Below are 21,662 nucleotides of genomic sequence, written 5' to 3'. Positions count from 1 at the left end.
TGTTATTGAAAAACATCATACTTAGCCAGGTGCTGGTGGCTCACACCTATAATCATATTTACTCAGGAAGCTGAGATCTGAAGTCGAGGTTCAAAGCCAGCCTTGGTGGCAAAGTCCCTGAGACTCTTACCTTCAGTTAACTACCAGAGACATGGAAGTGGAGCTGTGGCTCAAAGTGGTAGAGTGCTTGCTTGAGCAAAAGAGCTTAAGGACAATACCCAGGTCGTGAGTTTATGCCCCAGGACTGACAAAAGAAAAAGAAAAAGCAAGCAAGCAAGAAAACATGTCACATTTGGCTGGACTTGGGTTCCTTACCTGTAAGCCATGCCACAATGAAGGCATAGGTGACAGGGTCATGATCCAGGGCTAGCCCTGGGCCACAAGCAGGACCCTGTTTGAGAAATAACTGAAGCCGAAAGACTGGAGGTGTGGCTTAGATGGTAGCATGTCTACCTAACAAGCGTGAAACCCTGTGTTCACACCCTAGGACTGCCAGAAAAAGAAAAAAAATGTGACATGTACAATCAGCTTGTGATTGTCCTTCGTGTATATTGTTAGTCATAGCTGGTGCTATTCATTGTATCGGGACTTAAAGAAATTCCTTTACACTGAAAAGTTTCATAATTTGCTGGACATGCTAATTCATGCCTATAATTCCAGCTACTTGGGAGGCAGAGGTAAGGGAGATTACAGTTTGAGGCCAGCCTGGACAAGAAGTTAATGAGACCCATATCTCAACCAATAAGCTAAAGGTGGTAGTGCATTTTTATAGTCTCTAATGTAGAAGGGATAAGTACGTATAATCTTCTCAGTGTGGGGTATGTTGATTCTAGCACATTGGTGAGGTACAGTGAACTTCATTTGAATCTGCACTGGAGGAGGAAACTGTCTTGTGTGCCACTGGCCTGAGCCTGCCCAATAGCCAGATATCCATGGACACTAGTCTGAAAACCTATACTCACCCTTAATTAAATGTGGCTCTAAAACCAGTGATAGAGTGAGTTAGTGTTACAGTTCCCATTGGTGTGTGTGTGTGTGTGTGTGTGCGCGTGCATGCACACATGTGCATGTTTGCATTTATGCACATATGCATATATGTGTGTGTGTGTTAGTCCTAGGACTTGAACTCAGGGCCTCAGCAAGGTCCCTGAGTTTCTTTGCTTAGACTAGCACTCTACCCTACTTCTGGCTTTTTTTGGTAATTAATTGGAGACAAGAGTCTCAAAGTTGATTTTGAACAGCAGTCCTCAGATCTTAGCCTCTTGAGTTGCTAGGATTACAGAGATGAGCTACCAGTACCTGGCTCCCTTTGGCTTTTATATATAGCATTATCCCAAAGTTTTTAAAAATTATTATGTCATGTCCAAATGTATTTTCTCTTTACTGAAGCCAATGTTCATTTTATTTAACTCACATTTGTAATGGTAGATTAACTTCCAAAAGACTAGGTTTTCTAACTTGATTTGCTAAGTTTTTATTTCATGGATTCTAATTTTGAGGCATAATGTCCTCTTTTCCTTACACTGAAGACTATTAACATTAGGTATTATTATTATTATTATTATTTCTGTTTGTGACACTTTTCCTAAGAACGTTTTTGAGCAGTTCTATAGTGAGAAACTTTAACATATCAAAATTATCCTCATTTCATCACCATTTGATCTTGTTTTTGTCTTTTCAGAGTGGGGACACTGTCTTGATTGGTGCTGTCAGAGGTGGTCATGTTGAAATTGTTCGTGCCCTCCTCCAGAAGTATGCTGATATAGACATTAGAGGACAGGTGGGTGTGATTATCCAGCTCCTGTTGTTACCTTGGATGTGTGTCAACAGACCACAGTGTTATTATTCCAGCTTTCCTGTGGTGATAGGCTTACCTAATACATTTAATGGGTATATTATTATTGTGATTATTATTATATCTTATAAATATTCACATCAGATTAAATTCAGCTAGAAGTAAACTTGAATATTGATAGCTTTTTAGCACAAATGTCCCTTGCTTATACAGATCCATTCATCCTGAAATGGGCAGTTTGTGATGGGAGGCCTTGGTAGGTGTTTCTCTCTCTCTCTTTTTTTTTTTGCCTTTAAAAAAAAATAACTTTTTTTAAATTGTGAAAACACTGTACAGAGGGGTTACAATTACATGAGCAAGGTAATGAGTACATTTCTTTTTTTTTTGTTTTTGGGTCTGGTCATGGGGCCTGAACTCTGGGCTTGGGCGCTGTCCTTCAGCTCAAGGCTAGCGCTCTACCACTTGAGCCACAGTGCCACTTCCAGCTTTTTTTTTTTTTTTTTTTTTTTTAATCTTTTTGCTTATGTGGTGCTGAGGAATTGAACCCAGGGCCTCAGGCATGCAAGGCAAGCGCTCTACCACTGAGCCACCTTCCCAGCCCATGAGTACATTTCTTATCAAGCACTGTTGCCTCCTCCTTTGTTTCCCCACACCATCCCCCCTCCACCCACCCTCCCCCTGCTGCTGTCGCCCCCCCTCACCCCCCCAGTTTCTCTCTTTAGCATATGGTTTTGTCTTCTCTTTCCCATCCATGCAGCCTGCCTTTCCTAGGCAACTTGGCAGTGTCTATGGATTTGGCTTCAGGCAGTCACAGCTCATAGAGCTACAAAAGTATTTGTTTTTGCTCAGGAAAAGCAAAACAGCTCATAGAGCTATAAAAGTATTTGTTTTTACTCAGGAAAAGCAAAACAAATAGTAAAATAAGATCTAGATAACATCAAATAGTAGAAATTTATCTAATACTTTGAAAGCTTAAGATTTTTTTTAAAGTTCTTTTTTTTAAATTTTTTTTTTATTGTGAAAATACTGTTCAGAGGGGTTACAATTACATGGGCAAGGTAATGAGTACATTTCTTATCAAGCATTGTAGCCTCCTCCTTTGTTTCCCCTTCCTGTCCCATCCTCCCCCCACTAAAAATGTTCTTGAAGCCTAAAATGACAGTACTTTTCTGCTTTTTTTCCCTAATATTTGGTTTTAAAAAATCTATTATAGCTAAAGCTATTTTTGAGCTAATTTAATAAATAATGTATCTATTCTATGCTTAATACAGTGCTTTTGAAAACTGTATTTCAATTTTGGAGAGTTTATGGTTCTTGTTTTATGCTCTAGCAAATCTGAGAGTCTTCAGGTAGGTAGGGAAAGAGGGTTCACAAAAATAGAGGCTTTCAAAGGCCTTTTAAAAGATTGTTGGATTTTCATTATAAGAGCGAGCAAGAATGGGTATTTTGACTACAACTATGGTAATAATATGAGAACATTCAAAAAAACGGGCAAGTGAGGACTGTCCTAAAGTTAGTTTGTTGTGGAGGTGGTGAGGATACTGGGGTGGGCAAAGATGGAAATAGAGAAGTAGAGCAATCATCCCAGAGCACCACATTTTCCCATATTTGGTGGAGGTTTGTATACCACTGATCTGTCAGTCCTGCTTCCCTGTGTTGGCGTCAGTTTGGTTTTGTGATTATCTAGCTCACCTTGCCAGGTCAGTTGTGGAACAACTTTTTTGGATTTTGCATTTAGGAATCTGATCAGGACAGAACAGGATGCAGAAGGAATGCCAAAAATGATAACAGTAATAATGCTTTATGTCAAAATATATTATTTTACATTACCTTTAGAAAATTTGGGCAGAATTACTTATTATATATTATAGGTGAAACTCCTTAGGTCAGTTTGTTTTTTTTCTTTTTCTTTTTTGTTGTTGTTTTTTTTTTCAATCATATGAAAATGTTTACAATGTAAAGTTAGGTTAAAAAAATGGATACAGTGGTGGGGGAGGTTTGGGTGGGGGGGAGGGGGGAGGATGGGAAGGGATGGGAAGGGTAAACAAAGGAGGAGGCTACAATGCTTGATAAGAAATGTACTCATTATCTTGCCCATGTAATTGTAACCCCTTTGTACAGTATTTTCACAATAAAAAAAAAACAAGTGCAAATAAAAAAAAATGGATACAAAAAGCTATATCATCTTAACTGTGTGATATATATACCTAGAAAAGAAATACACCAAAAGTTTTTCAAATGATGAATTACAAGTTTTATTTATTTTTTATACTTATTTAAATTTAAAACTTGTTGGGGGATCCAGTCGTGGGCCTGAACTCTGGTCCTGGGCGCTGTCCCTCAGCTTTTCATCTCAAGGCTAGCCCTCTACCACTTGAGCCACAGTGCCACTTCCGGCTTTTTTTTTCTGCTTATGTGGTGCTGAGGAATCGAACCCAGGGCCTCATGCATGCAAGGCAAGCGCTCTACCACTGAGCCACCTTCCCAGCTTAAATTTAAAATTTTAGCCAGGCGCCGGTGGTCCACACCTGTAATCCTAGCAATTCAGGAGGCTGAGATTTGAGGATCATGGTTCAAAGCCAGCCCGGGCAAGAAAGTCCATGAGACACTTGTCTCCAATAAGCCAGTAGAAAACTGGAAGTGGTGCCGTGGCTCAAGTGGTAGAGCATAACCTTGAACTGAAGAGTTGAGGGACAGCTTCCAAGCCCAGAGTGGGGCTCCCAAGCCCCACGACTGACCAAATAAATAAATGAATAAAAATAAATTTAAATTTTTTCTACACTCTAAACCCTCACTTATCTAAGTAGAGGGATAGAAGTAAACAAAACTGTAAAAGTTTTAATAGGTATCTTTGTACTCCCAACCAAGACTGAGTGTGCTGGCATATTTATATGACTGGTCTAAGATTGCAAAGTTCAGACAGTGATGCCTTCTAAGCCAATGCATGGTCCTGAAATCAATTGAGTTCCAGAAGTGTAATTTATTAATTACATTGGAGTGTTACTCTTAATGTCAAGTAATAATTAAGTTTTCTTAGGCTTCTTCATAAAGAATTTCTCAAAAATAAATCCCAGATGACATACAGATCAGTACTTCCCTTCATGCTGCCTGTTATAATGGCTTCTGAGAGAACTGTAATTTACAAATAGCATTTGTCCATACTGTATCTTATAGGAAATATTTATTGGTGTGTTTTAATTACACAGGACAATAAAACTGCTTTGTACTGGGCGGTTGAGAAGGGGAATGCAACCATGGTGAGAGATATCCTGCAGTGCAATCCTGACACTGAAATATGCACAAAGGTAATGTCTTCAAGAGGAGGAATGTTACTTTCCCTTTGTAAAGGAGAGGATAGATGAATGAAGAAAAGAAGTGGGGGAGGATATAGTCAAAAATTCAATGTATATCCTATAAAATTAAGGAAAGTGAGGGAGGGGTGGACAGGGAGGGGTACTGATCAACACACTGTATTCATAAACTCCTTTCTACAATATTTAAAGTGCTTTCCATGTTAATTTAAAACTTTTTAAAGAATATTTTTTACCACTGTGTTTTTATTTCTGTTTACATTATATGGAACCTGCACAAGAATGGTGACTATGAAACTATTCACTACAAAATACAGAACTAATGAATCTATTACTATATTGGATTATAATTTAAACAAGGCACCTACTCCCTTTTGTAAAAGTCATCCATCTAATTCTAACAAGCTGTTTTCCTCTTTACAATGTGAAGGGGGGTTTTTTCTACTGAAAATTACATTTCTGCTGAAAATTACATTGGCTATGTGTACAAAAAAATAGAGACAATAAGACCCCATGGCACTAAAAAACTCATTAAGTTTTTTTTGTGGCAGTGCATAAAATATTATAAAATGGTGTGAAATTGAAATATCCTTCAATAATGAAAAATGGGAGGAGATGGAATAAATTCTTTCATTACCATCCCTATAGTTCCCTTCAGAATTTACATTTACAGCAGGACAAAGGCTGAACTAATGCAACAGTAATACTCACTGGACACTATGTTAGAAATGAATTTTACAACTTGAGTGGGGAGGGGAGAAGTGAGGGGAAAACTGGAGAAAATGAGGGAGGGGATAACAGAGTTCAAAGAAAAATGTACTCATTACTTAAGTAATTGTGACCCCATGTTCATCATTTTTACAGTATGTCTCCTAGATCAACGTACGTGCAGCAAACTTGTTTCTGAAAATAAACGTAAATTAAAGAATATTTTAAATGTAGACTACAGAAGAGTCAGATACTTTTAGTCATTTGCATTTGTATAATGTTAAACCTTATCTGTATCTGCAGGATGGTGAAACACCACTGATAAAGGCTACCAAGATGAGAAATATTGAAGTAGTAGAGCTGCTGCTGGATAAAGGAGCTAAGGTGTCTGCAGCGGATAAGGTAAAACCTGCAGAGAAAACACTTTTTGGCGAGCTGTTGGTGGACTGACCTCCACATCTAGTGGACTCAACCCCAGTCCTTTTGCGTTTAGTTTGTTTTTAATATAAGGTCTTAAGCTTTTGCTTGGGCCGGCCTCAAACCTCAATCTTGTCTCCACTCCCCTAGTAGGTGGATTGTAGGTGTGTGCCACCATACCCTACAGGTCATTTTCATTTAGCATCACAAGAAATCAGGGTAGCTGAAAACTGGGAATTTATTTGTTGGGATTAGAGTCATTGATTCACATATTTGTGAAGTATAATATGTGGCAGAATACTTGATAGACTAAAGAGGTTTTTTTATTCTACTTTACAGTTTTACTTAGTGTTTGTTATGGATACTAATAAGGGAAGAAGGCTGCTCTTAGGGGAGCCAGAAGATAGGGATAGTGGAAGAGATGGTAGTGGAGAAAAGGATAGATGTGGCACAAAGGACTCCAAATTTAAGGGTACACCACACTAGCAGATGGTTGACAAGTTGTGGGAGCTGACAAGGTTACTGTGCTGGGTAAGGAGGTGAAGGTAGCTGTGAGATAGCAGATGGAGTGTTGGAGGAGGGTGGTCGGTGTCCCTGGACAGTAAATGCTAGGATGACAGAGGGGTACTGAGGAAGTACAGCTTTCCTGTTTCAGTAAGTTCAGCGAGGACAAGGATGATATTCTAGAGAGCTGGGAAGAAATCATTTCTGAGAAAAGCTGGTGAAGAACTAGAGAAGGATTATGGAAAGGAGGGAGATCAAAAGTTATAGCATGTATGTACTAGGTGTGAAAATTTGGAAGTTTCAGATTTTCTGTTCTATAGAAGTATGAAAAACAATACTCTGTCTATACTGTATATGACTGTGTGACGTTTGAGTTACCTATATGACAGTGTGAAAGTTTTACAGAAAACACCACTCTGTCTGTACTGTATATCACTATGTGAAGTTTGAGTAACTTGCCATTGTTTTACAGAAGGGGGACACTCCCTTGCACATTGCTATCCGAGGAAGAAGTCGGAAACTGGCAGAGCTCCTTTTAAGAAATCCAAAAGATGGGCGTTTACTTTATAGGCCCAACAAAGCAGGAGAGACTCCTTACAACATTGACTGTAGCCATCAGAAAAGCATTTTAACACAGATATTTGGAGCCAGTAAGTATCAGATTTTATCTCTGAATTAAGCTTTGAAATAATGAGTGTCAAAAAGTTGAAAAACAAAAGGCCAACTTCTTCAGTTGTCATTTAACTGGAGAATATAAAAGTTAAACAAGTTATTATTTTCTTGTGAAAAAATAATCCCACTAAGAGTCTTTTGCAGTGCAGTATAGTATTCTGAATTAAGCACATTAAGTAACCACCTTTTAATGCTCCTAAAAAATCCATCCTGTTTTTCTAAGCTCTTCCATCAGGTTTACTTTGTGCTTTTATCAAACATGCTTTGTTTTCTGAGCATTTGTAGTTCTCAGCCTTTTTGTTTTGTCCACCACTGGCTGTGTTCTCTCTTCATCCTAGGCATATTCTGTACTTACTAAAATCACCTCTTCAAAGTTTATTCTTAGTCAGCTCCTCCCTTTTCTGTTACTTTTTATATTATTTATTTTATTTTTATTTTATTTTTTGCCAGTCCTGAGGCTTGACTTCAGGGCCTGGGCACTGACCCTGAGCTTCTTTTGCTCAAGGCTAGCACTCTACCACTTGAGCTACAGCACCACTTCTGGCTTTTTTGTTATGTGGTACTGAGGAATCAAACTCAGGGCTTGATGCATGCTAAGCAAGCACTCTTCTACTAAGCCACATTCCCAGCCCTCTGTGACTTTTTAATCTATTTAACTAGATAATATGTTTGTCTCATTTAAATACTTGTGTTTATTTTTCCTTTTTTTTTTTTTTTTGTCAGCTTTGGGGCTTGAACTCAGGGTTTGGGGGCTGTCCCTGAGCCTCTTTATGCTCAAGGCTAGCACTCTACCACTTGAGTCACAGCACCACTTCTGGTTTTTGAGTGGTTAACTGGCGATACAAGTCTTACAGGGACTTTTCTGCCCAGGCTGCCTTCAAGCCACAATTCTCAGATCTCTATTTTTCCTTTCTTATACTTATTATATGTGACTGTTACTCTATTTCTTTGAAATTTTGTCCCCTCTAGATTTTACCACATTCTTTAGGTCAGGAATGACTTCTCTTATCTCTTGAGTTCTCTGTAACATTTAGGATATTGAATATTGTAGTAAAAGACTTGTTACTTGAAAAGGATGCACATGAGAATAGTCTTTCACATGTGGTATTTTGAAACACAGATTCTTTTCTATGAGAACAAAAAAAAATAACTAGTTTCAGAAAGCAGCAGGGTATTGTAGACTCATCACCTTCCTGTTGGGCTTCTCAGTCATATCTTCTTTTGACATGTGTGTGAGTTTTTGTATTTGATTTTATATTTTAATTTAATTTTATAGGGTCTTGCTATGTAGCATAGGCTAGCTTCTCTTGCAATCTCCTTGTATAGGCACTACATCCAGTGGTAGTTTTGTATTTTAAAACATTTTTCTAATCATAATAATAATACATACACATTAAATTTCATGAGTAAAGAGCTGGTTGCTAGTGGCTCATGATGTCTGTAATCCTAGCTACTCAGGAGTCTAAGATTTGAGGATCATGGTTCAAAGCCAGCCTGAGCAGGAAAGTGTGCAACTCTTACCTTCAATTAGCCACCAAAAAGTTGGAAGTGGAGGTGTGGCTCAAGTAGTAGAGTGCTGAGTAATAATGTAAGTTTAAGACCTAGTACCAGCACAAAAGAAGAAAGAAAAAAGAAAAGACATGAATTTAGTAGAAAATGCACATTCCCTATTGTCACCAACTTAAAATTATTTCAATGACTTCCAGATTTTATTTAAAATTTTACATTTTTTTTACTTTATGTATAGCTTTAAAACTTAAAAATAAAATCATACCATATTATAAAAAGTTTTAATAATTTAGTATCATAATCTTAATTATTCCATGATCTTTCATTATAGATGCTAATAATACTTTCAATTCTCTTTTGATGAAAATCTAACTTGTTTTGTGGTAACAACTAGGGCTGCAGTGAACAGTGTGCTAATACCAGGGCTTGAACTCAGGGCCTCATGCTCTCATTTGATTTTTCCATTCATGCCTGTTACTCTACCACTAGAGCCACACCTCTACTTCTGGCTTTTTGATGGTTGATTGGAGATGGAGTCTCTCGGACTTTTCTGCCTGGGCTAGCTTCAAACTGTAATTTTCAGATCTCAGCCTCCTGAGTAGCTGGGATTACTGGCATAAGCCATCAATTTACTGGCATCAGCATACAATTTTTTTTTTTATTTAAGTGTTTGTTATATATACTAAATTTATTATCTTGTCCTCATTTTCCTCACTTTCCTTTTTCTCCTTCACAATTTGCCAGTATATATCTTAAAACTAATAGCTCTTGTAAGTTCCATGAAATATGGTATTTTTTAAAGACTCTCAACCTATTTTCACACAGATCTAAATGTATACAGTAAGTTTTTCCCCCTAATAATTAAGAAGTGAAAATTGATATTCTTTTCTACTAATAATGCCACTGTGTAACATAGGGATATGGTATGTTTTTAATTACAGGACACTTGTCTCCTACTGAAACAGACGGTGATATGCTTGGTTATGATTTATATAGCAGTGCCCTGGCAGACATTCTCAGTGAACCTACCATGCAGCCACCCATTTGTGTGGGCTTATATGCACAGTGGGGAAGTGGGAAATCCTTTTTACTCAAGAAACTGGAAGGTAAAGATGTTTGTACAAAGTCTGTGTACACATAACAATGTTTTCTCTGAAGTAAATAAAAAATACAGCTCTGTATAGGTATTTGTGTGACACAGTTTGCTGAAATAAATTGGTTGGGGTTTTGTGGGTCTCGGTTTTCCTCATGGTCATTTGAGTTTATTTCTAACATCAGGCCAAACCCTTAGCTGGGTTCACAGGAGGATATGCCAACCAGACATTTTTCCAGGCCTTGCTTTCTACACAGCTGCCTCCCATCCCTTTTGCCTGGCAAAATTGTGCTTATTCTCAGGACAAGTTTCAGTATTGCCTCACATTTTGTAGAAAGTGTGAGTGAGGGCTCATTTGGGATCAGCACACATTTGGGATCTATGGTTCTTAAATCTCATTGGAGGAAGAAGATGAGATCACAGAAACAAAATGGTGTACTTTTATTTTCTGCGCACAGAAACAAAACATCATTTGTATAATGCAAATGACAAAACACCAACAAAATCTTGACAGATGAGAGTATATGCGAAAGAGTTTGGGGCATCCTTCCTTAGAATGAAGCGGGGCAGTGGGTAGGCACGTAGGTGTGTCCACAGGAAACAAGTTGAAACCACAGAATTAAGGCTTCATATTCCTTTCTCTTTCAGATGAAATGAAGACATTTGCAGGACAACAAATTGAACCTCTTTTTCAGTTTTCTTGGCTTATTGTATTTCTCACCCTGTTACTTTGTGGAGGGCTTGGCTTACTGTTTGCTTTTACAGTTGACCTGAATCTTGGCATAGCTGTGTCATTGAGCTTCCTGGCTCTCTTATATATATTCTTTGGTAAGTCTTTCCTTTTATCTTCTTTGAAAATGAAGAAAAAATATTAAGACTAATTGTTTTACTTAAAACATGTTTGCCTTTTACAACTTATATGTAATTTTTCTAATTTGGCTAAGAAAATTGATATTTGCTATTTTAGAAACTGGTTTACAGGAACATGGTCCATAAGCTGGCTGCAATAGTTTTAGAACCTAATAAATTACTTGTTAGTATTTTAGCAGGACTCCTTTTAATTTATTATATTTACTGTATGGCTATTAATTACTTTAAATGTACATCTTTTTTTTTTTATGTTGGCAAGTACTAGAGCTGAACTCAGGGTCTGGGTACTCTCCTTTAGCTTTTTCACTCAAGGCTTATGCTCTACCACTTGAGCCAGAGCTCTACTTCTGGCTTTTTGGTGGTTAATTGGAGATAAGAGTGTCATAGACTTTCCTGCCCAGGCTGGCTTTGAACCATTATCTTGATATGGGATTATAGGCATGAACCACTAGCAGTTGGCTGTAAATCTTTCTTTGAAGAGAAAGCTATAGCCTTCCCTGTCTGGTTCTAGAGCATTTGACCATAACAGAAAAGGTTACTTTATCTAAACGCAAAGAAGAAAATACAATATAATCCCTGCCATTGGGAGTATCCTCAGTTACAAGTTCAGAGTTGCAAAACTGATCAATAACCTTGAAGTGCTTAGCATTTGAATCTGAGCCATGGGACTGTATTTAAATCATTATCTTTCTGTAATTCTTAGGTCATATTTTAGTTAGCTTGCATTTTTTTCACTTACCTTTTCTGTGATTCAGAAGTTAGTTAAAGAATTCTTTTTTTTTTTTTTTTTGGGGGGGGGGTCCGGTCGTGGGGCCTGAACTCTGGGCCTGGGTGCTGTCCTTCATTTCTTCAGCTCAAGGCTAGTGAGCACCACTTCCGGCTTTTTCCTTTTTGCTTATGTGGTGCTGAGGAATTGAACCCAGGGCCTCATGTGTGCAAGGCAAGTGCTCTACCACTGAGCCACCTTCCCAGCCCATGTTAAGGAATTCTTTGAGGAGTAGATTGGAATGAATGTGAACCATTAAAGATCATACTATTTGGGCTGGGAAGATGGCTCAGTGGTAGAGCGCTTGCCTTGCATGCCTGAGGCCCTGGGTTCGATTCCTCAGCACCACATAAGAAAAAAGCCGGAAGTGGCGTTGTGGCTCAAGTGGTAGAGCGCTAGCCTTGAGCTGAAGAGCTGAGGGACAGCGCCCAGGCCCAGAGTTCAGGCCCCACGACTGGACCCAAAAAAAAAAAAAAAAAGATCATACTATTTGGATGTCATTACTCAATAGTTGACTATTTGGAGAAAAGAACCTGCCTGATTAATGATTGTTTTCAATAACTTTTTTAAAACTGCATTTCAGTTGTCATTTACTTTGGTGGACGAAGGGAAGGAGAGAGTTGGAACTGGGCCTGGGTCCTCAGTACCAGATTGGCCAGACATATTGGATATTTGGAGCTCCTCTTCAAGTTGATGTTCGTGAACCCACCGGAATTGCCAGAGCAAACGACAAAAGCTTTACCTGTGAGGTGAGTTGTTCCCTTTGTTGGAGACAACTTCTAATAATATAAAGAAAAAATTATTTTTACTTAATAAAGTTTACATTGCACTGTGTTTCAAAAAACAATGGTAAAGGAACCTTTTATATGAAAAATAAAATAAAATTTAAACATGCTTACACATATGCTCATGCATTTCATAATGTGTATCTGTCTTTGTACATCATCACTTTTTTCTAAAAAAAAGTGTTTAACTCTGATTTGCTACATTTCATTTGTTGAGCTTACTATACACACACACATACACATACTCTTTTGGTTACCTGTTACCATCCTTTGAAGTTTGTTTTTGAGCAGCACAAAGCAGAGTTGGTGCTCAAACCAAGGTCTTCATGCAAGCTAGAAAAGTGCTCTTCCATTGAGCAACATCCCACTACTGCAGACATCCTTTGAGACACGATTTGAAAAGAACATTGGATTAAAATGGGATCCTACTGTCTGGAGCTCTAGGCTAGTGATCCGGCATCTCCTCAAATGAGCATGCAACCTGCGAGCACTCAGCTTCCTTGTCTGTACTGCTCTCTCTTCATTGCTGAAGGATTTCCATGTCTGTGTAAAATGATTCATATCTATTAGGAAATTTATGAGAAAATGTCAAAGATGAAAAACACTTAGGCCAAGGAATAAAGAAAATTGCTTATGGCTTCAAATAAAAAGTTAAATGAAAAAAAAGCAATTAGGAAATTAAAAGCAAAAGAACTTCATTAAGAATTAGCAAAAAAAAAAAAAAAATAGGACACTAAAGCTGAAAAACTTTCAAATTCTAGTAAGATAAAATACATGTAATTTAAAATAAAAAAAAAAATAGGTCAAACCTTCAAAACTGTATAAGAAAGAAAAGTCAGCCTTCATATCTCTGGATTTTCTACCTTGAGATTCTACCAACCACGAAAAAAAACATGTTTAAAAAAGGAATTTGCATCTGTACTGAAAATACACAGACTTTTCCCTTAAACAATATAGTATTATAAGAGCTACTGAAAAAGCTTTATGTTGTAGTAGGTGTTATAAATAATCTAGTGGTAACAAAGAATACAAATACTGGGCTTTTTTATTTTCAGTTGTAGAGCTTGAACTCAGGCCTGGGCACTGTCCCTGAGCTTTTCACTCAAGGATAGTACTCCACCACTCTGAGCCACAACGTCACTTTCAGTTTTCTTTGAACCACAATCCTCATATCTCAGCCTCCTGAGTAGCTAGGATTATAGGTCTGAGCCACTGGCACCCAGCTTGTGCTCTTTCATATGACGGACTTGAACTGGTCCTAAAAATCAGTCTCCCATGAATTCTGAGGGAATAGTGTAATTAACAGATGGGAATTAATTATTAGGAAAAGGATTTAAAGATGAGACGTTTAAAGGAAAACATACAGAATAGAATAAAATAATTGAGACTCTCCAATTAACAACAACAACAACAAAGCCATGAATTCTGAGGGAATAGTATAATTAACAGGTGGGAATTAATTATTAGGAAAAGGATTTAAAGATGAGAAGTTTAAAGGAAAACATACAGAATAGAATAAAATAATTGAGACTCTTATCTCCAGTTAACAACAACAACAACAACAAAGCCAGAAGTGGAGTGGTGGCTCAGGTGGTAGAGCGCTACCCTTGAGCCAAAAAAAAAACCCTCTCAGGAACAGCACCCAGGCCCTGAATTCAAGCCCCAGCAAATAATCAGCATTGATTCTGAGATCCAAGGTGTAAATAATTCTGTTATTTTTAAGAAGAATTGTTAAAAGACTATTTTACAACTATGTCTAAATCCATAGGTATTGAAGCTATAAATAAAATGAGATATTAGAAAAATTAGTTTATAAATAACATTACTAGGAGTAAAATTCTTTATGATTATAATATTTTCCCACGTTCTAAAGCCTTCAGTTGGTTTTAGAAAACTTCCTTTGTGCAACGTTTGTGGGTCATCTTGACATGGAGCACTGCCTTTTAATCACTCTACAATGCGGCCTGCTGAGGTATCTGATAATCCTTATCAAAGTTCTGCCATAGCTTTCTTCCTTCTGCCTTTAGAGTTACTTTGTATACATTAACTTTTGTTAATGTTTTTTTCTAAGAGAATAGTGTAAGATGTTGAAAGTAGAGGGTGCCTAAGTCCAAGGTCTTTCTGTGCTCAGAACTTTGAAAGCAACATCAAGAAAGTATAGAGCAAATGGGAATGACATATGTTCAGGTTATTTGTTGCTTTAGGTAGTTGAGTAATGTTTTGATTGTTTTTTTCCCAAGGTTTTTGTTTACAGACTACAATAGGCTGTCCAGTGTAGGTGGAGAAACGTCCTTGGCTGAAATGATTGCAACCCTCTCAGATGCTTGTGAGAGAGAGTTTGGCTTTTTAGCAACCAGGCTTTTTCGAGTATTCAAGACTGAAGATTCTCAGGGTAGGATTTTCTTTCTTCTTTTGTTGTGTGTGTCCAGGGGGTGAGGATGCAGTAAATAAACATTATAGTCACCAGATGCTATGATGCATTATTGTTTAAAAAAAAACCATTTGTTGTATTACAGGTAAAAAGAAGTGGAAAAAAACATGTTGTCTCCCATCTTTTATCATCTTCCTTTTTATCTTGGGTTGCATCATTGCTGGAATTACTCTCCTGGCCATATTCAGAGTTGACCCAAAACATCTGACCGTCAATGCTGTCCTCATAGCAATTGGATCTATAGTGGGGTTGGCTTTTGTGCTGAACTGTCGTACATGGTGGCAAGTGTTGGACTCGCTCCTGAATTCTCAAAGAAAACGCCTCCACAGTGCCGCCTCCAAACTGCACAAATTGAAAAGTGAAGGATTCATGAAAGTAAGTGCTCTTTAGCTATTACAAAGAATTTTAATGTGTATCTACTACCACAACCATGCTCACTTGGGCTTTAGAGAATGTGTTCTGTGAATGTTAAGGTGATGGATGAAGTGTGTGTGTGTTTGTGTGTGTTTCAGTGATGGAGATTGAGCTACATCTCTAGACCTGTTGGATTTTGTTGAGTTTAATTAGCTGTTATTCAAGACTATATTTTGTTTTGCTTTTTATTTTGTGCCTGTCCTGGAGCTTGAACTTAGGGCTTGAGGTTTCCCTGAGTTTCTTTTGCTCAAGGCACTCCACCACTTTAGCCACAGCTCTACTTCTGGCTTTTTGTGTGACTAATTAGAGGTAAGAATGTCATGGACTTTTCTTTGAACTGCAATCCTCAGAGCTCAGCCTCCTGAGTGGCTGGATTACAAGTGTGAGCCACTGGTACCTGGCTTCAAGACCATGTTTTAAAAGCTGTTTTAAGATTGTACGAAAATTCAGAGAACATACAGAGATATCCTATATGACCTGCCCTCCCACATGTACAGAGATGACTATTATCAACACCCTTAACCAGAATGGTACATTCATTACAGTTGATGAGTCTACAGTGACCCATTACGATTCCCTGTGATATAATTTACTAGGGTTTATTCTTGGTTATACATCCTGTGTGTTTGGACATGTGTGATAAGATATTTCCATCAGAATAGTATCATGTCATGAAATAGTATCATTGTCATGAAAGCCTCTGCTTCACCCATCATTTCTTTAGATCCTCCAACCCTGAGTTTCAGTGATCTCTTTACTCTCTCCACACTTGTGCCTATTCAAGAATATCATGTAGTTGGAAGCATATACTCTGCAGCGCTTTCAGATTGGCTGCTTTTACTTGGTAATCCACATTCGCATTCCCTCCAGTCTTTTCACAATTTCAGACCTCATATCTTTTTAACACTGACTAATATTCTAGTGCCTGAGTGTTCATCCATTGAAGATATCTTTATTGCATCGTTTTAGCAGTTATGAATAAAGCTACTGTAAATAACCTGTGTGAAGGTTTTTCTGTAGACATGTCTTCAGCTCCTTTTGGTAAATACCAAGGAAAATGATTTTTAGTTTAGTTTTGTCTAAAACTACCAAATTGAACAAGGCCTTATAGTGTGTACCTGTAACCTTGGTAGCTACCTGGGAGGACATGGGGATGGGACCCACTCCAGACCATACCTTGCACCCAAGAGGTTTCAAGAGTTCTACAGGCTCCTCATTTCATCAAGGTCAGAGGCTACTAGGGAACTAACAGTAGTGTAAAATTCAGCATCCAATTCCAAGTCTTTGGGTATTCAGAGCCTCTGATTTTTGGCAAGTAAATCATAACAGCCTCCACTCTGTCCTGACATGCTGAAGATGAAGTGGTCTGATTTATCTGTAGTTACCTTGCAAACAGTGAAACATTCCCTTCAGCTTGAGGTGGAACCTCAGCTGGGACAAGGACTTTGAATTTCTTTTCTTCTTGTTGGATATGACTTTTTACCTTCTCAAGAGTCATGTTTAATGTTCTCATGTCTTCTGTGCTTTGTGTAGGTTCTCAAGTGTGAAGTGGAGCTGATGGCCAGGATGGCAAAAACCATCGATAGCTTCACTCAGAATCAGACCAGGCTGGTGGTTATCATTGATGGGTTAGATGCCTGTGAGCAGGACAAAGTCCTTCAGATGCTGGACACGGTAAATACGTCTCAAGCATTTCCAAACTTGTCCTTGTTACTTTGTGGCAGAGGAAGGATGCATGACCACACAGTGTACTGTTTGAGTACTCCTGGTTTTTCTAGTCAATTTTCATTCACAAAAGCAACTATGCTTTGTGTAGAAAAAGAGTAACAAGAGTAAATGTTTCATCATGAAGACAATTAAATGATTTGAGTTAATGACAGTGTGAGGTGAAAGCCAAATGGAGCATCTCTCGGGGCAGGTGTGGCACCAGCTGTACTTTGCAGGTAGTTATGGTTATACTCCACAATATGGTAAGGAATCCAGAGAACTTGGAAGCTCTTTGTAACTATGCCATAACTGTGGGCCAAGACCAGTGTGCCTAGGACATGTGCTCACATATATTTTGCTGTGTGTTGATCTTTATTGTATGGATAGCAAATATCTCAAGTAGTTGTACCAAGGGGTTTCAAACAGCAAATCAGTTCGTAAGTACTATGTAACTTCATACCTTTCCTTCCAAATCTTTCTCAACCCTATCTGATAATTGTTTTCTTGTCAGGGTTTGTTACTGTCAGGTGGTGACGACCCCAGATTAAATAGAATAAATTTTGATGGAAAACGTCTACTTTTAGCATAGTCACTAAAGAATAGCATAGATTTCAAAAAGATATTTTATTATTTTGGACAATTTAAAATTTGTCTCACAACTATACATTTTTTTTTCTCTCCCACAGGTCAGAGTTCTGTTTTCAAAAGGCCCATTTATTGCCATTTTTGCGAGTGATCCACATATTATCATAAAGGCCATTAACCAAAACCTTAATAGTGTTCTTCGTGATTCAAATATAAATGGGCATGACTATATGCGCAATATAGTTCATTTGCCTGTTTTCCTCAATAGTCGAGGACTCAGCAATGCAAGGAAATTTCTGGTAACATCAGCAACAAATGGGGACATTTCTTGCTCAGATGCTACAGGTAAAGATCCAGCTCCTAAAGACTTATGTTCAAAGTCATTTTGAAGTTTTTTTTTTATGGTATCTCTCTTTATCTTAAAAAAATATCATTGGTATGTCACATCACTTGAATATTATACATGACAGAACTCTGCACAAGCTGCTTTCTTGATCTGTTTTTTCAGGGATACAGGAAGATGCTGACCGAAGAGTTTCACAGAACAGCCTAGGTGGGGAGATGACAAAACTTGGTAGCAAGACAGCCCTCAATAGACGGGTAAGATGTCATTTGCTTTATTAATTTAATTAGCTAATTAATTTAAATTTTTCCCTTTGAAAGCACTGACTGTACCTCTAGGCCTGATTCATTTTAGTTATGTATCTGTATTGCAGTTATTCAAGTAGAGTTAAGTTGATGCAACCTAGTCTTTTGTAAATATTGTATTAAACTCTTCTGACAAACATTATTACTGGATTTCTTGAGCTTTGGGAGTTTCAGGAAGTGTCTTCATTTACAGCCATAACCGCCTTTGAAACAAAGGAGGAGTCCCTGTCTCTCCCAGCCTGTTCTCAGCCCAGGTGCTAACCCAGATCTCAGTTGGATCAAAACCTGAATGAGATTTTTAATCAAAAGATGCATGTATTCATTCCTGAACATGTCCAGATTATGCCTGTTGTCCTCATTGCTGTAAATGGGGAAGATGGTATGCAAAAATTTGTGGATTTGTCTTTGTTCTGGCCTCCCTCCTTGCCTAATGTTGGCAGGGTGGAAACTCTCCCTCTACTTAGTGATTCTAGCTTTCCTAGACTCCGCAGGTTTCTCCTCCAACATGCTCCTATCTTGATACTGCTGTTTAGGAACAGCTATTGTTTCTTTTTGACTTGCCGTCATTAAATTTGAACATTTTACTTTTTAAAAACGAAGTGATTTTGATGACAGTCGATCTTTCAGTCTTATGCCTCTATCCTTTACAGGTGTGGTTGTAAAGTTGATACGCTGAATGACAGTTGACAGCACTAAATTCAGAGGAATGTGTGATTTGCCATTTTGAATTTCTTTCCTGGGAGGCTAGACTCTTCACCTTTCCCTTGCACCTTGACCTTAGATAAGGATACACCTTTGTTGTGCAGGGTCTCCTCTTCTGAGATGGAATTATCATTCCATTCCACCCTGTGGAGTGCTTTTTAATTCTTACAGAGGTAAAAGGATCATTAAAGTGGCTAGGCTTGTGATATAATTGTCACACACTTTAAAATTACCTAAAAATCAAATACTGAATCCTTAAAATGAGATGGGCTTAGTTGCCATATTATTCTAGGTTTTTATAAGTATTAAATCTCCCCAGGATGTGAATATAGTTTTCTTTGCACAATGTTGTTTGTTTTTAATGTGAAATTAATTTCACTAATAAATGTAAACTATAAAAGTGCAAACTTCAGTGCACTGAAGACAAAGCATTTGATGCAGTTGCCACTCATAATACTTTATAACTACTCTATCAAGTTTCTGCCTCAGGAATGGTAATGTGTACTCTTCTTCTGCCACTGATTGAGACACCTTATAAAGCCTGTATTCTCAGACTTGTGTGGGTTTGCTCTGTTTCAGGACACTTACCGCAGAAGGCAGATGCAGAGGACAATCACGCGGCAGATGTCCTTTGATCTCACAAAGCTGCTGGTTACTGAGGACTGGTTCAGTGACATCAGCCCTCAGACCATGAGAAGATTACTCAATATTGTTTCTGTCACAGGTGATTTTAGTTATTATCTGTAGTAGATGATAAGCTTGATGTTATTTTTGTGGTGCTAGGGCAGGATCTCCGGGCTTTCCAGATGCTAGGTGAGCAACATGAGAAACACACCAGCTCTGAAAATAAGCTTTAAAATTAACAAAGCAATTTAATTGCAGAAACAAAGGGTTATCCTGTCTTTATGCTTACATTGTTGGATATCAGTTTTATTTGTGTTAAGTGATGAAGTCAGTGTTAGTTGATGGCAAAAATCAGTATTAGTGTACACTATTGTTTTAAAATTTGATGGTTTTAAAAATCTTTCACTTCATCTCAGTTTTATATTATTTCTGTGTTTAAAGATAATTTTATGTTAATATATATAACCGAATATAGTTAACTTAAAATCTAAAATATGAACATTCAGATTGTACATACTACTATGATATTTAGAATTAAAAACATTTACAACAAAATGGAGGATTATTGCCTTCTGACTGGATTCTTTGCATGGAATTCTGTCCTCTACCATATTGAGACTTACAGCAATCACATAAAACTTGTAATTTAGATAATAAAATGGGTTTCTTACTCTGTACATTATTGATTGGTACTTTGTAGTATGTCCCAGTATTAAATGTAAGGAATTGTGTTATGCAGAATTGTGTTTCATACTAAGGTTGGGTTCATGCTCTGAATTTTATTATACATAAAGTTGTGTTTGATATATTTTTGAAAATTAAATAAGGTCTCATCACACTTTAATTGTTTGATCATGGAATTGTTTCACTATATTATTGATAACATTTAGATAGTCATTAAAAAATGTGTGGTAAGTCTCTGTGCCTAGTATCATTTTCAGAAATTAAGCTGTGAATAAGATCAAGTCCCTTTCTCAAGTGGGAAGCCTGAAGGTGGATGTCATGTAGGATAGTGAAATGGAGATAGTACTTAGGCAGTCCTTTCCTCCCAAGAACTTCTCTGGACTTGGCCTCTACCTCTAGTTACTGCCCTGTTTTTCCTGTTGTTTTCCTCTAATCCCTCTAAATTCGCTCCAAGTCTCTTTTGCTCTCAGCAAAATTATATTTTCAAGTCACCAGTAGCTGCCATATTTTAGAAGTCCATTGGTCAAACCTTAATCTTCGTATCTGACCCCATCAGCAGCAGTTAGCAATGTTTTTGTTTTTTTTTTTTGGGGGGGGGGGGGTCCAGTCGTGGGGACTGAACTCTGGGCCTGGGTGCTGTCCCTCAGCTCTTCAGCTTAAGGCTAGCGCTCTACCACTTGAGCCACAGCGCCACTCTCAGCTTTTTTCTTTTTGTTTATGTGGTGCTGAGGAATGGAACCCAGGGCCTCATGCATGCAAGGCAAGCGCTCTACCACTGAGCCACCTTCCCAGCCCCTTAGCAATGTTTTGATCAGTTCTCCTTGTCACACTTGCTTTCTTCCTCTGCCTTCCAAGTGCAGCACATACTGTGCTTTCCTCCTGCATGCTGTGGTTATTCTTCATCCCCACTTACCATTTAGTATTAGAATGCTCTTGGCCACAGTTCTTGTAGCTCTTTTTTTCTATTTAGACCAATTTTCTTTCTTTTTTTTTTTTTCTGTTTTCTTTTTTTTGTCAGTTGTGGGGCTTGACCTCAAGGCCTGGGCACTGTCTCTGAGTTTTTTCACTGAAGCCTAGTGCTCTACCACTTTGAGCTACAGCACTACTTTTTTGTTTTCTGGTGGCTAATTGGAGATAAGAGTCTCATAGCCTTTCTTGTTCTGGCTGGCTTCAAACCATGATCTTTAGATCTCAGCCTTCTGTGTAGTGGAGATTACAGGTGTGAACCACTGGTGTGGCCTGGCTGACCGACCAAATTTCATTTGCCATGCTTGCTATGGTTAGTTTTTAGATACATGCACTGTGGTTTTTCTTACTTCTTTTTAAGTCTCTGCTTTCAATGAGATCTTTTTGCACAAACAAAACTACCTATCTCTGGTAGTCCTTGCTTTATTCCTACCCTGCTTTGTTTCACTAATGTACTCACGATCACTTTGT

General features: G+C 38.0%; 1 protein-coding gene across 4 annotated transcripts in view; it reads left to right on the top strand.

Moving 5' to 3' along the window:
- The window catches only part of Kidins220 (kinase D interacting substrate 220), a 93,707-nt gene that overhangs the window by 24,561 nt on the left and 47,484 nt on the right, over positions 1-21,662 (top strand). For all 4 annotated transcript variants that reach the window (XM_042680737.1, XM_042680735.1, XM_042680736.1 and 1 more), the window contains exons 9-21: positions 1,682-1,780; positions 5,002-5,100; positions 6,118-6,216; positions 7,208-7,385; positions 9,858-10,022; positions 10,658-10,837; positions 12,229-12,394; positions 14,671-14,822; positions 14,947-15,236; positions 16,809-16,949; positions 17,669-17,912; positions 18,076-18,167; positions 19,497-19,641. In XM_042680737.1, the coding sequence (XP_042536671.1) occupies positions 1,682-1,780; positions 5,002-5,100; positions 6,118-6,216; positions 7,208-7,385; positions 9,858-10,022; positions 10,658-10,837; positions 12,229-12,394; positions 14,671-14,822; positions 14,947-15,236; positions 16,809-16,949; positions 17,669-17,912; positions 18,076-18,167; positions 19,497-19,641 (2,050 nt within the window). The remainder of the gene's footprint in view (positions 1-1,681; positions 1,781-5,001; positions 5,101-6,117; positions 6,217-7,207; positions 7,386-9,857; positions 10,023-10,657; positions 10,838-12,228; positions 12,395-14,670; positions 14,823-14,946; positions 15,237-16,808; positions 16,950-17,668; positions 17,913-18,075; positions 18,168-19,496; positions 19,642-21,662) is intronic.

Source organism: Dipodomys spectabilis, unplaced genomic scaffold (genome assembly GCF_019054845.1).
Source record: "Dipodomys spectabilis isolate Male_0828 unplaced genomic scaffold, ASM1905484v1 ptg000066l, whole genome shotgun sequence".
NCBI classification, from domain to species: domain Eukaryota; kingdom Metazoa; phylum Chordata; class Mammalia; order Rodentia; family Heteromyidae; genus Dipodomys; species Dipodomys spectabilis.
The sequence above is the reverse complement of the archived record's forward strand: the minus strand, read 5'-3'. Positions and strand labels throughout refer to the sequence as shown.